The sequence below is a fragment of the Rattus rattus genome, chromosome 3, assembly GCF_011064425.1.
Source record: "Rattus rattus isolate New Zealand chromosome 3, Rrattus_CSIRO_v1, whole genome shotgun sequence".
Lineage (NCBI taxonomy): Eukaryota > Metazoa > Chordata > Mammalia > Rodentia > Muridae > Rattus > Rattus rattus.
The window spans coordinates 63180419-63200287 of record NC_046156.1 but is presented as its reverse complement, the minus strand read 5'-3'; the positions used below and the strand labels follow the sequence as shown (position 1 = coordinate 63200287).

The window sequence follows — 19869 nt, the reverse complement described above, 5'->3', positions numbered from 1 at the left end:
CTGAGCTAAATCCCCAACCCTTACATTTACTTTTAAAATCGAGTTTTTCACTAAATCTGAACCACACAGGTTCGGCTAGGCTAGCCAGCCAATGAGCTTCAGCCCTGCCACAGCCCACTCTCAGGCCAGAGTCACATGCATCTGCTGCTGTTCTATTAAGTGACTGCCAAGGACGCATGCTCAGATCAGCACGCTTGCTCAGCGGGCCCTTACTGACTCATCAACCCAACCACATTACCTACATTATTCTTCACTAACTAATTAGTGTGCTCTGTGTGCACCTCTGGGAGTCACAGGTCAACCTGTAGAAACTGGTCCCTGCTTCTAACACATGGGTCTCAGGCAGGCAGTCAAGCTTGGAGGCAGACATTTTTACCCACTGGTCATCTCATCAATTGCTATATATAAATTCCTCACATGTGCTACTTAAAATTACCTCACTGAGAGGTAGAAGCTAAAATGTATGTAAGAATGATTTGCAAAAAAAGAAACTACAAAGCAAGCATTTTTATTTTTTATTTGTAACTTAATTTATGCCTGGCATTGGTGGTGCACACCTTTAATCCTAACACTTGGGAGGCAGAGGCCTCTATGACTTAGAGGCCAGACTGGTCCATAGAGTGAGTTCTAGGATAGCAAGGGGTACAAGAGAAACCTTGTCTTGAAAAAACAAAACAAAAACTTTGTTTAATGTGTACATGTACACATACGCCATGTTGCATGTGTGGTGATCAGAGCGTAAGTTGCTACAGTGATTTCTCTGTTGTGGTTTACAACACTTCTCACCTTTTACCACGTTGGTCCCAGGGGTCAAACAAGCTGTTATACTTAACAGCAGATACCACTCACTGTCTGTTGAAACATATCGCTGGTTCTATGACTTTATATTTTTTTTCAATCTTGTAAAAAATTCTTGCTAGGTGTGGTGGCACATGCTTTTAATTCCAACACTTGGGAAACAGAGACAGGCAGATCTCTGTAAGTTCAGGACAGCATGGTCTACAAATCAAGTTCTTGGTAAATAAACAAGAATTTACAAACTGCCAAAGAAAATCAGTGGACAACTCTTGGGAGTCAGTCCTCTCCTGCCATCTTGTAGATTTCAGCAATGAGAAGTCAAAGTTACCAAGGCTGCATACAAAGCCCCTGACCTACTGAGCCACCTAACTGGTCAATAACTGAGCTTTTCCATTGTTATGAAGTCAGGTGAGATGGCATGACCCTGCAGTCATAGCGCTTAGGAGGCTGAGGCAGAAGGGTCTTGAATATGACACCATCCTGGATTCCATACTGTTTTCAAGGGCACTGTGCATTATACACTGAAGTGTGGTCTCAGGAAAAAAAGGCTCCAAGAAACAGACAGACTCTAGTAGTGAGAAAGTAAAACTGATAGGAACCAAGACGCGAACTCAGCCCCTTAAGTCTTAGCCACCACCTTTCCACTTTCCTATCTGCATCTCACAGCTTTTCCCAAGCAGAATGAATATAAGGAGGACATGGTACTTACATATGCATTGAGGGCATCGTTGGCTTCTCTCTCGGAGACACCAGCAGTCATCGATGTGACAATACTCATACACCTTTCCAACCTCTGGGGGGAGGGATGAGAACAAATGAAGAGCGCATCATAACACTGCCTATGAAGTACTTTTGTCCCCAAAACATTTTAAAAATTCAAGCTTGATCATCCTTCTACTATGCTTTAAAACAAAAGAAAAGAAAAAAGGAAGGAAGGAAGAGGAAAAGTCTTCACGTAGAATGGCCACTAACAAATGTGGAAAGAGCAGTAGTGCAGTGAGAGCTGATTTAAGCTAACACTACCCATGTGTACTAAAGCTCGTTGGTTATAACTTCTGGAAGAAAAACTCCAGAGAGAAGTAATACATGTAGACAGCCTGGAGGATGTTCTCTTAACCAAAGCTACAGTAAACAAACTGACCCCATTTGCCCCTAAGAAACACTAGGAAATCAGGTGTAGTGGCATATGCTATAGTCCCAGATACTTAAGAGTTTAGGACGGAAGGGTGACTTTTGAGCCCAGGAGTTATGTATAACCTAGGCAAATAGTCAAAGTCTAGTCAATAGTCTGTCCCAAAATAAGCAGACAAACATGGAGGTGCACACCTATACTCTGGACACTCAAGAAGCTGAAGTCGGAGAATTTTGAGTTCAAGGTCTGCTTAAGCTGCATAGTAAACATTTGCATAAATTTTCTTTAAGTTTTAAATAGAAAGTTACTAAAAAACAAAGAATCTTAATAGTCAAGCATAAGGTATAGATCTTGTTTTCTTGTTTTCTTTCTTTTTTTTTTTTTCTTTTTTTTTTTTTTCGGAGCTGGGGACCGAACCCAGGGCCTTGTGCTTGCTAGGCAAGCACTCTACCACTGAACTAAATCCCCAACCCCGTTTTCTTTTTTTTTAAAGAATAATTTATTTTATATGAGTACACCATAGCTGTCTTCAGACACACCAGAAGAGGGCATCAGATCCCATTACCGATGGTTGTGAGCCACCATGTGGTTGCTGGGAATTGAACTCAGGACCCCTGGAAGAGCAGGCAGTGCTCTCAACCACTGAGCCATCTCTCCAGCCTTTGTTTTCATCTCTGACTTGAGCAAACCAACTTCATAAGAATTTAAGATTGGGGGAAGGGGGAGGGAGGTATGAATCAAATGGGGAATGGGGGTCAGACTGGGAGGGGGATGAAGTCTGGACTGTAAAAAGGATTAAAGAATAAAAATAAATTTTTAAAAAAGAATTTAAGATACAATCAAAGGTTCTGCAGGCTTTTAATCCTGGCACTCAGGAGGGAGAGGTAGGTGGATCTCTGAGTTCAAGGCCACTCTGGTCTACATGGTGAGTTCCAGGACAGCCAAGAGCTGCATAATGAGACACTATCTCAAAAAGGAGAGAGACAGAGACAGGGAGAGAGAATATAAAGTGTTGAGTAAATCCAGGAATTATTGTTATATTTTGCATGCTAAAAGTAAAAGTAAAAAGAAGGTCAAGCGAGATGGCTCAGCAATCAAGAGCACTGTTACTCCTGCAGAAGACCCAGGCTACTGTCACCATGCTGTGGTGCTTCTCAACAGTTTCTAACTCCCGCTCCAGAAGATTCAGTGCCCTCTTCTGGCCTCCAAGAGCACCAGACATGCACATGGTGTACAGACATACATACAGACAAAACACTCATACACATTAAATAAAGAAACAAACAGAAAGTTTAGGGGCTGGAAAACCTCTCAGTGAACAAGCACTGGCAGCTCTTTCAGAGGACCTGGGTTTACAGAGGACCCAGCACTTACACGGTGCTTTATCACCATGATCTATAACGGGATCTGATGCTCTCTTCTAGTATGCAGACACACATGAGACAAAGCACCCGTATGCATGAAATACATAAATAAAAAACAAGTAAAATCAGATTGGGTGGTGGAAAATATCTGAAATTCCAATACTTAGGTGGAAGCATGGGGTTTGGGTCAGGCAAGGCCAGCCTCACTCAACCTGGTTGGGCTAGGTGGAAAAGGGAGTGGGGGCTGGAGAGACAGTTAAGAGCAATGATTGCTCTAGCGGAGGATCTAGGTTTGGTTCCCAACTACCACATGGTGCCCCATGCACACCTATAACTCCAGTTCTAGGCAGATGAAGCCCTCTTCCAACCTCCCTGGTACCCCAGCATGCATGTGGTACCCAGACACACATGCAAGCAACACTCACGTACATAAAATAAATCTACAAAGAATTAAACAGTACTAGAGAGAGGAGAGGGAAGGAGGGAGGGAGAGAGGTGTGAAAGAAAAGAAAGAACACAGAGATGGGCAGGGAGAGGGAGATAGTCCTGAGGACAAAGGAGAGGTGACAATAGCTAGAAGGACATTGATGGTTTTCTTGATAATTTTTGGAGTCAGGATCTCATATAACCCAGGCTGATCTCAAACTTATTCCATGGCTGAGGAAAACCTTGAATTACTGATCTTTCTCCCAAGTGCTAGGGTTACAGGTGTGTACCACCAGGCCTGGCCAGCCTTAAGGGATATTCTTGTTAAGGTTTGCAGTGCCACAAGGGATAATGTTACTAATGTTTTCAGGTATGGTATTAGTACTGGAGCTATGCAAGAGATAGATAGAGAGAGAGAGAGAGAGAGAGAGAGAGAGAGAGAGAGAGAGAGAGAGAGAGAGAGAGGGAGAGGAGGAGAAGAGAAGGAAGGAAGGTGGAAGAGGAATGGAAGAACAGAAAAAGAAAATGAAAGAGAAAAACAGGGTGGCTTCAACTCACAGGTCTACCTGCCTCTGCTCCTGAGTGCTGAGATTGAGGGTGTATACTACCATGCCCTGCTATATAAAATATTAAGATGAAATGATATATCTTGGACTTGCTTCAAAACAATCTAGAGTGAACTGTACACTTCAAGTAAGACTGCTATTCAGTACTAAATACTAATGTCTCTACTTATGCCTGAAATCCCTTCCCATGTTAAAGACAAAACAGAATGCAAGTATATAAGGAAAAGGGTTGGGGGGTGGGGACCCACCCCTTTGATCCCAGCACTCAGGAGGCAGAAGCAGGTAGATGTCTGAGACTGAGGCCAGACTGGTCTACAGAACGAGTTACAGGACAGCCAGAGTTACACAGAAAAATCCTGCCTTAAAAAACAAAAAAGAAACTAAGCAAAAAAAAAAAAAAAAAAAAAGGAGTAACAAACAAAAGGAGGCATTAAAACCTGCCAGGGCCAGGGCCTTTGGTTAAACAAGACCGACCACTGCAGTTTCAATGGCACCCCTCACATGCTTAGCATTTTAAGGACTCACTAGTGAGTTCCACTCTGAGACATTCACTTACTACTGCTGCTAAGATTCTGACAAAGCCGGCTGCATGCGTAGCCAGAAAGGCCTTCTGTACCAACCTCAACAGTTTCCTAAGATTTTTGAAATTTTAGCAAAATTTTAGTAAAATTTAAGTAAAACCAATTCTCAATGACAATGACCCTGGCAAAACCAGAAAAAGGCCAGGTTGGTTTATTGTTACTCAATATTACAAACTATCAAAAAACATCTTGGGGTTGGGGATTTAGCTCAGTGGTAGAGTGCTTGCCTAGTAAGTGCAAGGCCCTGGGTTCGGTCCCCAGCTCCAAAAAAAAGAAAAAAAAAATCTTGCTGAAGTCATGGTGGTGTATGCCTAGAATCCTAGCTTCTGGGGGACAGAGGTAAAAGAATCAAAAAAATCCAAGGCTAACCCAGGTAAGTTAGTAATTCCCTGTCTCAGTATTTAGAGGGGCTGGCAATGTGGCCCAGTACTGCAACTAGGACGTGCAGCCAGTGACAAAGCTCCGTGTAAAGGTCCTGAAATGCCAGCAGTCAAGAGACAAAGGCAGGACAACTGCTGAAAATTCTAGGCCAGCCTGATCCCCTAAGTGAGACTGTGTCTGAAAACAAAGTAACAATAGTAACAAAAATGTAGAAACAAGACATCTGGGTACAGTGATGCCCACTACAATCTCAGCATTTGGAACTGTACTCAAGGAAAGAGGATCAGAAAGGCAAGGTCATCCTTGGCTACAAAAGGAGCTTAAGACAAGCTTGAGTTCTGTGAGACCCATCTCATAACACCAAATGAAACAAAAACTAAAACACAACAACAAAACCCAAACATATTGAGACCCAGGGCTTGAGCCCTAATAACACAAACAAAAACCCCACAATAATAATGCTGAGAAGTGGGGCTGGGGATTTAGCTCAGTGGTAGAGCGCTTGCCTAGGAAGCGCAAGGCCCTGGGTTCGGTCCCCAGCTCCGGGAAAAAAAAAAAAAAAAAAGAAAAGAAAGAAAGAAAGAAAGAAAACAGAAGGAGGTAGATGTTGCAACAGGAGGGTCCAAAACCTTAACCTAAAACCACCTTAAAGCTGTCTGGAGGTGACATTCCCAACTTTACCTCTAACAGCAGTCCAGCTTCAAATTAGGGCAGATCAGCAGGCTCAGCCTTAATAAATAGCAAGTGCATACTTGTGAAAAGGAACCATGCGATCACATGAAAGCTGAGCTGTGACTCTCATGACCTGTGAGCTCTGGGAGCCATTATCACCTAATTTAGCTCCTGTATAAAAGTGTGGGAAGGGAAAACCTGAGGCTGGAATTCCTCTCTTTTAAAACCTTGTCTCTTTCTACTAACAACAGCTGTTGGTGTCTGGAGAGTCATCTTTCCAGTGGTTGGGTCTTGCAGACACCTTGTATCCATCCCAGGTTAACTAGCAGCTTCAGAGTGAAGGGAGTGAAGAATAAGCAGCAGCACTTAACACTCTAGACACCACTCACAGCAAGAGAGAAGCATTTGTGCTGAATCGATAGAGAGAAGCCAAGGGGCAGGCAGCCAGGCAACAGAAACCAGCAGGTAGCAAGCAAGCATAGAAGGGACTGGTCTTCCATAGCTAGGCCTAGGCTCATCTTGGCTGTATTATTTAGCCTCTGTAAACCCTGGTTTTATCTGAAAAACAGAGCTAACCCCTGTATCACAAAGTTGCACCAAGTGCATAGCCTCAACTAATTAGAGTTTGTCCAATTTGTGAGACTTGGTAATTGCACAAATCTAATCCTTGAAGACCTGGCTCTACACTCTCCCACCACTTCTCTTTTTAAAAATTAAGTTACCGGGTTGGGGATTTAGCTCAGTGGTAGAGCACTTGCCTAGGAAGCACAAGGGCCTGGGTTCGGTCCCCAGCTCCGAAAAAAAGAACCAAAAAAAAAAAAAAAAAAATTAAGTTACACCTACTTACTTGTGTGCTATGTATATGTATATGCATGTGGGCAGTGTGGAGATCAACTCATGGGGAGTTGGTAGTCTCCTTCTATCACTAGGCCATAAGGCTTGGCAGCACATACTTTTACTCCATTCTCAGCCATCTTGCTAGCTCTCCAGCCACTACTTCTAGTGGCGTGTCCTTAAAGGTTCCAGAAAACTAAATCCTCTACTGCAGGACATAGGTAAGTTTCCAAGAAGTAAAAGGTCTCTTCTTGATTATGCCTTTAAGAGAGCTGGGTGGTGGTGGCGCACGCCTTTAACCTCAGCACTAGAGGCAGAGGCAAGCAGATCTCTGTGAGTTTGAAGCTAGCCTGGTTTACAGAGTGAGTTTTAGGATGCCCAAGGCTACACAGAGAAACCCTGTTTCAGAAAACCGAGAGAGAGAGAGAGACAGAGACAGAGAGACACAGAGGGGGGAATGGGGGGGGGCAGTGGGATCGACTGAGCAAGCAAAGGGAGGAGGCCTGACTGACAGACCCAGAACCAAGAGTGCTAATCTAGCTACAAAGCCCTATAAGCCCTACATGTTGGCTAAGTCTCTTGGTGTGATTTAACATTCATTAGACTGTGGGTTGAGTAAAGTTTCTCTAGGCTCCTCCCAATGTTCTAAGCTCTGCTCAGAGGCCTGAGTCAATGTTATGGGTCAGTGCCCAGTCAAGAATGGACTCTTAAAACAGGGAGGCCCTACTAAGGATACAGAAAGTAGAGTCCAGAATTTGAATGAGCAAACTCAATGACAAAAGAAACATAAGGATACTCCTTTCCAGACAACAGAGTACAGAAAAAAAAGACTTTTCCTAGATATAAAAAGTCCTTAATCCCAGCACTCAGGAAGTAAAGGCAGGTGGGTTTCTCTGAGTTCTAGGCCAGCCTAGTTGACAGAGTAAATTCCAGGACAGCCAGGGCTACACAGAGAAACCCTGTCTTAAAAACAAAACCAAAAGATAAATCTAAAACTGCTCCTGGTGCTGCATGCCTGCAATTTCAGTGCTTGGGGGGAGGCAAAAAAAGATCAAGAGTTCAAAACCAGCCTATCTAAAACAAGCCAAAAACAAACAAATCAACAAACAAGGAGAGAAATTATCAGGAATCATTCAGAATAAGAAAAGGCCTCAAAGGCCAGAGGAAAACAGATGCATAATTGGGTAACAGTACCCTTTCCCCATAGTCTCTGAAGGCTCTTAGAAAAGATGAAGTCACACACGCAGCTGCCAGCAATTGCTGGCAGAATGGCTCTGTTCAGAATAAGCTCTGTATGACAGCACCTCAGGGAGCTCAGTAAATATTTATCATCTCTAGGAGCTCTGGAACTCATTTTTCTAGTACCGAAACTACCTGACCATGACTACAGCAGTGACAGTGAGCAGAAGGGAGGACAGCCTCTCTGCTCCTCAGTGCATGCGTGAAGCTGTAGACTGAGTTAGACGAGTCCCTCTAACCACTCCACTTCCCTTGCCCCAGCCAAGTAGAATATACGTTCTTGCTAGAGTATAGTACATGGCTCCCATCTAAGAGGTGGGCAGCCCAGAAAAGGAAACTGTGGTCCGACCTGCACAATCTCTCAGAACCCACATCAGTTAACAGTGATTGGTCATGCTGGGTTCCAAGTGTGGCCACTTTTTATTGGTATATATGGAGTAGAATGGCTCTCACATCTTCCGAGAAACCTGGGACAAATGCCCTGCAGATTTCAAGGAATGACCTATATTTTACAGTCAAGAATAAGTGCAATGATGATTTAAGGGGCAAAAAGATTAAAAATGACTCAAAGCTCATTCTTTGGAGACTTCTATGGTGGGGAGGTACATCCATCTTGCCAAACATAACTTCAAGACCTATCTTTCTGATATTTTGAGATATTCTGATTTCTTGGGCTACAGTTCCTGCTTTTGGCCTGACTTCAAAGTGACTGGTCTTTCCCTGGCAAAGGAATGGCCAGGGCTGTGAAGCCTCATGTGACTAGGAACTACATGTTCTAGACTCCAATCTCTGGCACTATTTTTATCTCATTCCCTCCCCAAATTAGGATTGGGATGGTCAAATATACTTCTGTCTTCAAAGGAAGGAATGGGGTCAAAGAGAAGAAGGGATACAACAAACACTCCCCAGGGTAGGAGAGTCACAGACCCTGTCCAGATGATCTTATACAGTGCTTCCTACTCCAGGACAGCGAAGGGCCTTTGTGGATCACATTCAGCTATGACCACCTCTTCACACCCTCATCTACCTTTTCAGGACTTCTTGCTAGGTGTTACTTTGTTTTGACATGCTAAACTTCAGGCTGGCACACCTTACAGTCTTCTCTTATTTTCCTATCAGACTTAACACGCTTTAAGCACATAGAGGCAAAAAAGCAGACCTATTTTCCTGGAAAACAGATAGGCCTGTGATGGAAAGTTACCAAGTGAGAATGAGCAGAGGTCAGTTGGTCAACAACAGGTGTTGATAACTTCTGTGTGTAAAGATCTTCAGGGAGGCACAGAGGAAGAAGAGGCCAGTTAGCCTTGCCTTTACACACTATGGTCTAGTAGGATAACAGAACCACACCCATGGGGGTGTGTGTGTAGCAAGACAAGCTGGAAAATAAAAGATGTGAAGGACAAAGGGCAAAGTGGAGTGTGGAAGGGGGAGCTTGAGATTCTCTGGAAGCATCCACACCATGAAAGAAATCAGACAGAAGCAAACAACCCCTCCCTTTTCTCCCTAGGAAGTTGAAAGTTCATTCTCAGAGTCTAAAAAGGCAAGAACCTAAGAGGCAAGAGAGGCTTCTGCTCTCTCTTGTGATCTTTTCCAGCCTGTCACTTACTGTCCAGGAAAGGATGCTGTACTATATCCTATGGTACAAATTAAATCAGGGATTCATATAGGATTCTATAGGAATGGAGATAAGAATCAACGGACCCTCATCCAACCCTTTGTCATTCAGTTGCTCTGATGGAAGGATCAGGGCAGTCAGCTACCTACTGACTTTTTAACCCTCCTACAGTTCCGGTGCTAGCCAGGTTCAATATTAGACAAAGTGGTCATAGTTAAGTTCCAGACGTAACTGGAAAGTTGTGTTGCACGCCTGTGATGCCAGTGCTTAGGAAGCAGAAGCAGGAGGATCTCTCTGAGTTACAGAGGGAGTTCCAGGGCAGCCAGGGCTACACAGAGAAACCCTGTCTTTAAAAAAAAAAAAAGAAGAAGAAGAAGAAAAGTAAGTTTCAGACTAGGTAGACTACATATTCAGACACTATCTCAAAAGTTAAACAGGCCTGCTGAGAGGCTCAGCAGATGGAGAGCCTTACTGGACAAATATCCAACCCAAGTTCAATTCTCAGGACCTGCCAAAAATTGGAAGAGAACCAACTCTATAAAGATATTCTCTGACTTCTACGCACATTTCAAAGTGTACACATACATATATCACTCACACACACAAGAAAAATTTTAATTGAAACAGGAAAAACTGTAGTAGTGGTAGGGCATATGGTGACACAGAGTGGTCTTGAACCTACAATCATCTTGCCTCAGCCTCTTTGGAGTGTTGGGATTTCAAACCTGTGCCTGGGCAACCATGCCTGGCTTGGAAGTTTACATTTCTAATTATGCCTACCTTAGTTGATTGAAAGAAGAAGAAGAAAAAGGAGGAGCAGGAGAACAGAAATAGCAAACTTTTCTAAAGGCATATAGAATTATACAGTGAAAACATAACTCACTTTCCAGCCAGCCAGACATCTACTGGTGGATAAACCACAAAGTTGCTATAAGGTCACTTTAATTTAAGTTTACTTCTTTCTTTTGAGACAGGGTCTTTATGTGTAGTCTTGCCTGTCCTAAAGCTTGCTATGTAAACCAGGTTGGCCTTGAACTCACAGAGATTCCTCTGCCTCGAGTGCAGGGCTATAAAGTTTACTTTTGTGTGTCTGTGCCATCATCTTGTGATCTACAGTATTTTCTTTTTCTCTGTTTCTTGTTTCTGGTGGCAAGGTCTAGCTAATGATGCCCCTGCTAGCCTAGAACTCACTACACACTCACCATTCATTTCCATTCTCTCTCTGGCCCTCTTTACTAACTTTCCTGATTCAACCTTCCAAATGCTAGGGCTACAGATGTGAACCATCACACCTGGCAATCTAATATTTTTTTCAACTTTGAGTTTCCCTGCCTACTCTAGCATGTGATAAAGGACTATTGACATAGTGTCAGGGAAACAGCCTGTGAGGAGACAGGGCCTGTTCGGGGCCTCCCCCATCCTTGGGCAACCACTGAACTGAACACTAATGTTAGAACAGTTTGACATTCATGCCTTAGTCTGCCATACACCCTAAGTAAGTCTTCCTGTGTGCGAGCTGTGGAAGGAGCTACACTGATCATCTCTTATTAGTCAAGCACAGGGGGAGAACAAGGAAGGGACACTCATGTTCTGTCTGTCTGTCTCTGTCTGTCTCTGTCTTTCTGTCTCTCTCTCTTTTGGTTTTTCCAGACAGGGTTTCTCTCTGTAGCCCTGGTTGTCCTGGAACTCACTCTATAGACCAGGCTGGCCTTGAACTCACAAAGATTCACTTGCCTCTGCTTCCTGGATCTCTCCTTAGTGTGTGTGTGTGTGTACTCTCTGGTTCAGTCCCCTACATACTGGCTTACCCCACTGCTATGACTGATATAACCAAACTAGATACTACTTACTTGTAAGTCTTCACTCACTCTATAAATGCTCGGTTAAAATCACTGACAACTGTCTGTATCCACACACAGTCAATGATACCATCTAAGAAGAGGGGCCAAGTCTGTAGGAAGTTGCCAATCCTCAGACACCTGCCTGTAAACACATATATACTTTTCAACTTAACACTCTCAAATAGGGTGGATATTTTAGATAGCTACTGGTGTGTATGTGGGAAGAAATGAAAATAACTTTGTTCAATATGGATGCTACATCCCTTCTGTAACCAACACCCCTCACACCCATTTTCTTAATAGCGGCAGCTGTTACTAGGGCAACCTGTCCAGGAAATTGACCCACACTTCTTCCTCCAGGAGCAGGAAGCAAGAGCAATGTTTCTGCCTTAGAAAAAAAACTTGAAGGCCTCTTCTCCCCCACCCCCACCCCATATCCGCTCCAGCATCCCTCCTCAACCCAATTCCTTACTCCCTTCCCCACCCCCCACACCTACCTCCTCTAACTCATCCTTGGCATCCAAACTGGTTGAAAGTAGCAGCCTCCCCCCTCCTGGGGCTCCTGCTCCCGCTCCTCCTCCTCCACCTCCCGCTGCTCCTGATGAAGCAGCTGCTACGGTCCCCTTTCCCTTCTGTAACTCCATGGCTGCAGCCAGGAGACCGGAAGAGGTCAAGGGAGTAGACGGGTGTTAAGTCCTAGAAATGGAGAACTCTGGCTTGCCAAGGACGAGGAGCAAGAGGAACAAGTGGGAGGGAGGCCGACAGGCCTGGCTTTCCGCACTCTTGCCTCCTCTCCTGCGGAGGGGAAAGACGCGGGTTCTCTAGATGCTCCCTCTGGAGTAGCCGTGCTGGGGCAGAGCTTTAGCGCAGAAGTATGGTAGACTAGGGTCTTGTGCCCTGCAGAGAGGTGGGCAAGGCTGCCACCCTTGCAGAAGTGGAGAGGGAACCCTCTGGCTTCTTATCCTGAAAGGAGGGGAAACCCTAAGTTTCTGCCTCTCGAGGTGTGGGAAGGAGTCCTGGCCCTGAATTGGGGGTGGGAAACCTTCCCAGCGGGATTGGGAAACGCGGTTCCTTGGAATCCGGCCCCTAGCGGGTGAGGATGCGGCCGGAGCGCTATGGGAGGACCAGCTTCTCCCCACACCACACAGAGGCGGCCATGGTGGAAGGGCGGGGGAGGCTGAGAGTGCCCGAGCGGGCAGAGTCGTCGCCGGCGCCGGAAGTGAGCAGTCGCGGTCCCGGGCGTCCGCCAATAGCGGCTTCCGCGGTGGCGCCAGGTCTCTAAGGAGTAAGCCGACGACGACGGACTGGCCTTTTCCCGGGCTGCCAATTGTAGGGAGAAGAATTGAGTCTGGTCTGACGGGCAACAAGTGTGTCCAATCGCATCCTTCCTATGCATCTGGAGGCGGGACGGGAGATACGGAGTGGGTGCTAGTGCTGGGCGATCCGGAAAAAGCCGGGCTGCGCCTGCGCGCGCCAGCACGCATGCGCGACGTTTCCCTCTTGCTCCACTCCCTACAGGTGTTCGGAACGTTGTCCTTGGGTAGTCTGGGAGACTGGAAACCTAGCCCATAAGTGGCAGTTCTGGGAAAGGAGCTGCCGAGCCCCAACCCTTACGCAGTTCCGTAGCAAACGCCCTCAGGGTCTGAAGTTACTTCCTGAACTACGAATGCTACACGCCGCCCAGAGTTTGAGCTCTTGGGTGTGCAATTATTAGTAAGAACTTGAAAACAACAAAAAAAGTGCATTGATTCACTAGTGCGAACCAAATAATTAGAATCGTATCAGCACTAGCTTTAATACAATTTACTAAGGGATGTGAGGGACCTCGTCGTCTTTTGAGGCTCTGGGACTGACAAATGTCACTAAAGCCAATTGTATTTACACACAGAATCCATTGAGAGTGTTGCGGTTTGTTGTGATCATAGTAAGGCTCGATTGTATGAGAGTTCTTTTACCGTGCGTCTCCACAAAGTTTTCATTTTTAGGCGTCTGAACCGATTGCTGAACAATCTAAGGTGGGCGTCGTGGTATATCCGTGTAATCCTAACACTTGGGAAGCTGAGCCATCAAATTCATGCTCCCCTTCCCTCCCGCATTCGTAGCATTCATAGGTATAGGCCTATTTTCCCGCACTATCCATTTAAAAGGCCAGTGGGCAGGTAAATTGTTAACAGTGTCCTTGGGAAGAATTCCAAGTTCCATAAGCTACTGTTTTGGGGAGTGAAGCACTCTTGAACCCAAACTGGCCTCACATTTGTGGCATTCCTTCTGCTTCATCCTCCCAGGGACTTCTGTATCCTAATTACAAATAAAATAAGACCTGGACTGGCCGATCTCCAAAAACACTCCGGCATTCTACAATCCTCCTGAGTAAGCTTTGAATTCCTTCTAGGTGTAAAGGATTGATTCAGCCTTTGAACTACAAACAAGTCATTAGAATAGCTTAATATACCCAGGGCACATGTATTGGATGGAAAAAGAAAAAAGGAGAAAAGGAAGGAAGGGAAAAAGATGTATAAATACTGCATATTGTTTCCATTTTTTGAAGTGTGCTGGGTTTGTTTTTGGTACTGACAGTTGAACCCAGGGATTCAAAATAGGTAAATTCCCTGCCAGTGAACTTCCATGCACTTTTTTACTTTTTAAAATTCATTTATTGTTTTTCTGATACACTTGTTCCTATGTATGATCTTCAATTCCTGATCCTCCCAAGAGTCAGGACTGCAGGTGTGCACCACCACAACTTGTGCCTTATAGTACCTTTAAGTAGGCACTATATAGAAGTTAGTGTAGTGGGGGGCTGGGAATGGGGTGCTTGCCTTCCATCTGCAAAACTGTGTTCCATCCCCAGCACCCTCAAGTGGATAAGAAGCACCATGCAGATTTTTTCTTCTTTTTTTATTAGATATATTTCTTTACTTACATTTCAAATGCATGCAGATTCTTAAGTGTATATTTTAAAAAAGAACCGGAAGATGGTGTCACATGCTTCTAATACCAACATTCCATTCGGGAGGCAGAGGCAGGCAGATCTCTGTGAGTTCAAAACCAGCCAGCCTAGTCTACAGAGTGAGTTCCAGGACAACCAGTGCTACACAGAGTAATCTTGTCTTGAGGAAGGAAGGAAGGAAGGAAGGAAGGAAGGAAGGAAGGAAGGAAGGGAGGGAGGGAAAAAACACAACAAAAATGCCTGACTTAAAAAAAAATTTTTTTATAGGAAAGTTTGCTTCCCATCACTGTGCTTTGGTCAGGAAATAACATACAGTTCTTGCATACATATTAATTAAAACAACTGAATTACCAAAGGTTTGCTGAATGCAGAAACACTGTGTGTTTTAATCCATTTACACCAGAGTAAGTTCTATCTTCTTTACAGATGACAGAACTGAGAAACAAGAAAACTCAGTGCAGCTCATTGCTGTAATCCTAGGATTTCAGAGGCTGAGGCACGACTGCTAAAAATTCAAGGCCAGGCTGGATTGTTACACTGTGAGTTTGAGAGCAACCTCATGAAAAATAAGGAGGAAGAAAGAGAAGCAGATTGCTGGAGAGATGGCACAATGTAAAAATTGTCTGTCCTGAAGTGTGAGGCGTGGGCTTTGGGTCTCCAGAGCCCATGTAAAAACCAGAACTTTCTCTCAGGCCGGTGGCCCTAGCAAGATGGGCAAGTGTCACAGTCTCCGTACTGCCCAGAAGCTCCGCAGTCACCGACCGGACCAGAAGTGGCATGATAAACAGTACAAGAAAGCCCACTTGGGGACACCCTGAAGGCCATCTGTTTGGGGGTGCCTCTCATGCAAAGGGAATTGTGCTGGAAAAAGTAGGGGTTGAAGCCAAACAGCTAAATCTGCCATCCGGAAGTGTGTCAGGGTGTAGCTCGTGAAGAACGACAAGATGATCACAGCATTCGAGTTCCCGATGTGGGTGATGTTCCTGATCTGCTTTAAGGTGGTTAAAGTAGCCAATGTGTCTCTTTTGGCTCTGTACAAAGGCAAGAAGGAAAGACCAAGATCATAAAATTTTGAAAATGGAAACAGTAATAAATTTCCATATTCTGAAAACACACACACACGCACACGCGCACACACACACACACACACACATACACACACACACGTAGAATCCCAGTATACAATAGGCAGAGGCAAGAGCTCTGTGAGTTCAAAACCAACCTGGTCTATATACTGCATTTCAGTACAGCCAGGGCTACCAAAAACAACAAAAAACAATAAAGTAGAATGGGGATTAGGGTAGTTTTTAATTTTATATGCATAGTGTGTGTGTGTGTGTGTGTGTGTGTGTGTGTGTGTGTGTGTGTGTGTGTGTGTGTTTATACCTGAACAAGCATGTGTTTGCTCAAATGTGTTTGGTATTATTCCTTAGGGACAATCCACGTTGTGTTTTATTATTGTTGTTGTTTGTTTTGCTTTTTATTCTTAGTTTTGGTTTTGTGGCTTGTGTTTGGGCTAGGGAGGCCTTGTCAACCCCCACCTCCCTGGCACTGCATCACAAGCTTCTTGCTGTACCCCATTTTTAACGTGGGAGCTAGTGGTCGGACTGGGATTCATGGACAGGAGACACCTGAGCTGGCTTTCCCTCTGACATTTGTCTATTTATGTATTGGGTTTCACTTTGTCTTTTGTTTTTTTTGACAGAGTCTTGATGTATATTCCTGACTGACTGTGGAACACATAGCAATCCTCCTGCCTTAGCCCCCCAAATGCTGGGATTACAACTTGAACTGCCATGTTCCTGCTAACTTTGGTGCTTTTAATGCCCATAAATTTGTGTACTCCCTCTATTAGTTTATTTGTTGCTGATTTACCTCACTATTGCAATGCCAGAGCAAAGAGAAAACATAACACTTCCTTACAAACACAATTGTACAACTTAATGTCTGACATTTATCCAGTTTATTTTTCTCCCTAATTTAATGAATAATTAATGACCTCTGAACCTTTTCCTTTTTTTTCTTTTCTTTTTCTTTTTTTTTTTTTTTTTTTTCCGGGTCTGGGGACCAAACCCAGGCCCTTGCGCTTGCTAGGCAAGTGCTCTACCACTGAGCTGAACCTTTTTCAAAAAGAGATTTTCTCCTATTTTTATTTTTAGTTATGTGTATGCATATGTGTGATGTGTGTGAGGTGTGCGTGTGTGAGTGCCATGCCTGAGAAGACAAGGGGCTTCTGATTAGCCTGGAGCTAGAGTTCTAGGCAGTCGTGATTGGCGAGTTGAGAAATGAACTCAAAGGGGTTGGGGATTTAGCTCAGTGGTAGAGCGCTTGCCTAGCAAGCGCAAGGCCCTGGGTTCAGTCCCCAACTCCGGAAAAAAAAAAAATTAAAAAAAAAAAAAGAAGAGAAATGAACTCAGCTCCTCTATAAGACTAGTATTTATGCAGCTGGTTGTGGTGACAGACACCTTTACTCCCAGTACTTGGAGGTAAATGCAGGTGAATCTCTGAGTTCAAGGCCAGCCTGAAGTACAGAGAAAGTTCTATGACAGTCAGGGCTACACAGAGAAACCCTGTCTCAAAACAAAACAATAGAACAACAAATTAAAAAAATCCCTTTGCTTCAGCCTTCTAAGTGTGGGGATTAGAAGCTTATTCTACCATTTTTTTTCCTTTTTTTTCCAGAGCTGGGGACCGAACCCAGGCCCTTGCGCTTGCTAGGCAAGCGCTCTACCACTGAGCTAAATCCCCAACCCCTTATTCTACCATTTTAAAATTTTGTTTCTTTCTTTTTTTAAGTTCTCCTATGTTTTGTTTCTCAGTGATTTGGTGTTTGTAGGCCTACCTGGGCTACAGATAATTCTGGCCAAGACAGGGAAAATAATAAGGCCTGTCTCAAAATAAAAGTAAAATAGGGCTCCATGGTAAAGGAAGTGATTGCCTAGCCTGAGTGAAGAGCCCTAGATTCAATTCCCAGGAGTTTCCTTCAGAAAAGCAAATGTTAGTTAACTCTGCTGTAATAGTATAGGAATAACTGGATTATCTTCTAGTTCCTCTTAGAATGTAATATTACAAAATACTTTTCAGGATATTCAACTAGCAAAGCAAGAATTACATTATAAGCTTATCACGGGCTGGGACATAGCTCAATGGTAGGGCATTTGTGTGGTGCCCTAAATTCAATATCTAGTACTGAAAAACAAAACAAAACAAAAAAAACGACAAACCTATTTCCCCAATCCCACAAGAATACTTTCCTTAAACAGTGACATAGGAGCAAGATTGTTTTTTGTTTTTTTCAAGACAGTGCTGATCTGGTGTTTTGGTTTTGTTTTTTTTAAGATTGCCTTATTGGGGTTGGGGTTTAGCTCAGTGGTAGAGCGCTTGCCTAACAAGCACAAGGCCCTGGGTACAGTCCCCAGCTCCTAAAAAAAGAAAAAAAAAAAAAGATTGTCTCATTTATTATATATAAGTACACTGTAGCTGTCTTCAGATCTTTTTTTTTTTTTTTTTTTTGGAGCTGGGACTGAACCCAGGGCCTAAGTGCTTACTAGGCAAGCGCTCTACCACTGAGCTAAATCCCCAACCCCACTGTCTTCAGATCTTATTACAGATGGTTGTGAGCCACCATGTGGTTGCTGGGATTTGAACTCAGGACCATCTGAAAGAGTAGTCGGTGTTCTTAACAGCTGAGCTATCTCTCCAACCCAATGATGATGTACAGGAACTCACTGTGTTGACCAGGTTGGTCTTAAATTCAGAGATCTACCTGCCTCTGCCTCCCAAGTGCTGGGATTAAAAATGTGTGCCACGGCACTAGTTTAAGAGTTATCTTCTCTGGGTTCGGTCCCCAGCTCCGAAAAAAAGAAAAAAAGAAAAAAAAAAGAGTTATCTTCTATAAACAAAAGGATTTCTTCCAAAGGAACTCTTAAGGATTTCAGTATCTGCTTAACTGAGGAAGAAGATTCTAGTTACAGCTGTTTAAAAATAGCATGACGTTTCCACAGAGCCATACCCAGCCCTGAAACAGACAAAAAGCAAACAAAAAAACACCCCATGATGGTGCAGTCTGGTGGTGGGAGAACCAGAAGTTCAAGGCCATCCTTAGCTACAAAGTTGCAAACCAGCCTTGGGCTTGAGTCCTTTGTCACAAACAAAGCCATGATCTTATAACTGGAGACTCCTGGAAATTTCCAGTATAACCACAGCTATTTCCTTGGGTTTGTTTTCTTGGCTAGTTATGTAGCTCAAGGTGACCTTAAACTTCTGATCCATCACCTCCCAAGTGTCAGGGTTAGAGTGTACCACTGCACCCAGAGTTTTCATAGCTGTTTTGCAAAAAGTTTAAGACCTGATTGAAATCTTCGACTACACAACCTCTGCTTTTTCTCCTAATTCTAGATTTTGGTTTTTTTTTTTTTTTTTTTTTTTTGGTTCTTTTTTTTCGGAGCTGGGGACCGAACCCAGGGCTTTGCCTAATTCTAGATTTTGAAGTCATTCTCCTTCCCTTCACTGAAGGTCACAACCATGAATGATTACGTGCCTCCCTCTGTTTTTCTTTCTTTGTAGCTTTTCCTTCCTTCTTTCCCTCTCTTCTTTCCTCCCCTGCATCTTCCTTCTCCATGTATCCCAGACTGGTTTTGAAACTCCATGTATAGACAAATATGACCATAAACTCTTCTTGCCTTCACCTCCCAAGTGGTAGGTCCACTGTTCTGTGCCGTCAGAGCCAGCTAACGTTTTTATTTACTGTCTAGAGTATAGGTATGCACATAGGATGCCCACATAGGACAGCACATGTGTGGAGCTCAGAGGATAACTTTTTGAGAGTCAGTTTTCTTCGACCTTGTTTTGAGGCCAGGTCTCTCTTGTTTCTGCTGCTGGCACTGTATGTGCCAAGCCACCTGGCCTATGAGTTTCCAGCCAATTCTGTTTCCTCCTTCTATCTCACTGCAGGATTGCTGAGATAGTGTGCTAGGCCACTGTATCCAGCTTTTTATGCAGGTTTTGCTTGTACTGCAAATACTTTTACACACTGAGCCATCTCCTGGGCCCCAGGATTTTTATTTCTGTAGGGCACTGTGCAAGTTAGTAGGAAATGCAAATGTGGCTTTTAGTCGCCTGTAGTAATTGTCTCTGAGGCCGACTGCCTCTGTCTGCTAACCTAAGCCTAGTCCTGGGAGCTTCTAACCTCTGGACAGTCTAACCTTAGCCTAGAATATTTTCAGCCTCTGAAACTTACTGCTGAATAAGCTCACCCAGACCTAGTTCTTTCTGGGCTCTCTCTGGCTGGCTGATTCAACTCAGTTCAAACTCCTCCCCCAGCTAACTTATTTAATCTGGTTTTTCTCTCAGCCTCTGAATTGCTCTGCTTGGCCTCAAACTAACTCTAGCAATCTTTTCTAATCCTCTGGCTCCTTCTCATTCCCTTGCTCATCTGTCTTTACCTGTGTCTAGCTTGTTCTCTCTTCAA

The 19869-nt window shown here is 44.1% G+C and overlaps 1 protein-coding gene and 1 pseudogene across 1 annotated transcript in view; one reads left to right on the top strand and one right to left on the bottom strand.

Moving 5' to 3' along the window:
* Positions 1-12730, bottom strand: part of Ints3 (integrator complex subunit 3) — a 50198-nt gene extending 37468 nt beyond the window's left edge. The window contains exons 1-2 of the mRNA XM_032897859.1: positions 11947-12730; positions 1508-1591 (exon numbers count right to left, since the gene is read on the bottom strand). Of these exons, the coding sequence (XP_032753750.1) occupies positions 1508-1591; positions 11947-12093 (231 nt within the window). The 5' untranslated portion in view covers positions 12094-12730. The remainder of the gene's footprint in view (positions 1-1507; positions 1592-11946) is intronic.
* A 2379-nt stretch (positions 12731-15109) lies between these two features.
* Positions 15110-15478, top strand: LOC116895421 (annotated as a pseudogene).
* Positions 15479-19869: the final 4391 nt, after the last annotated feature.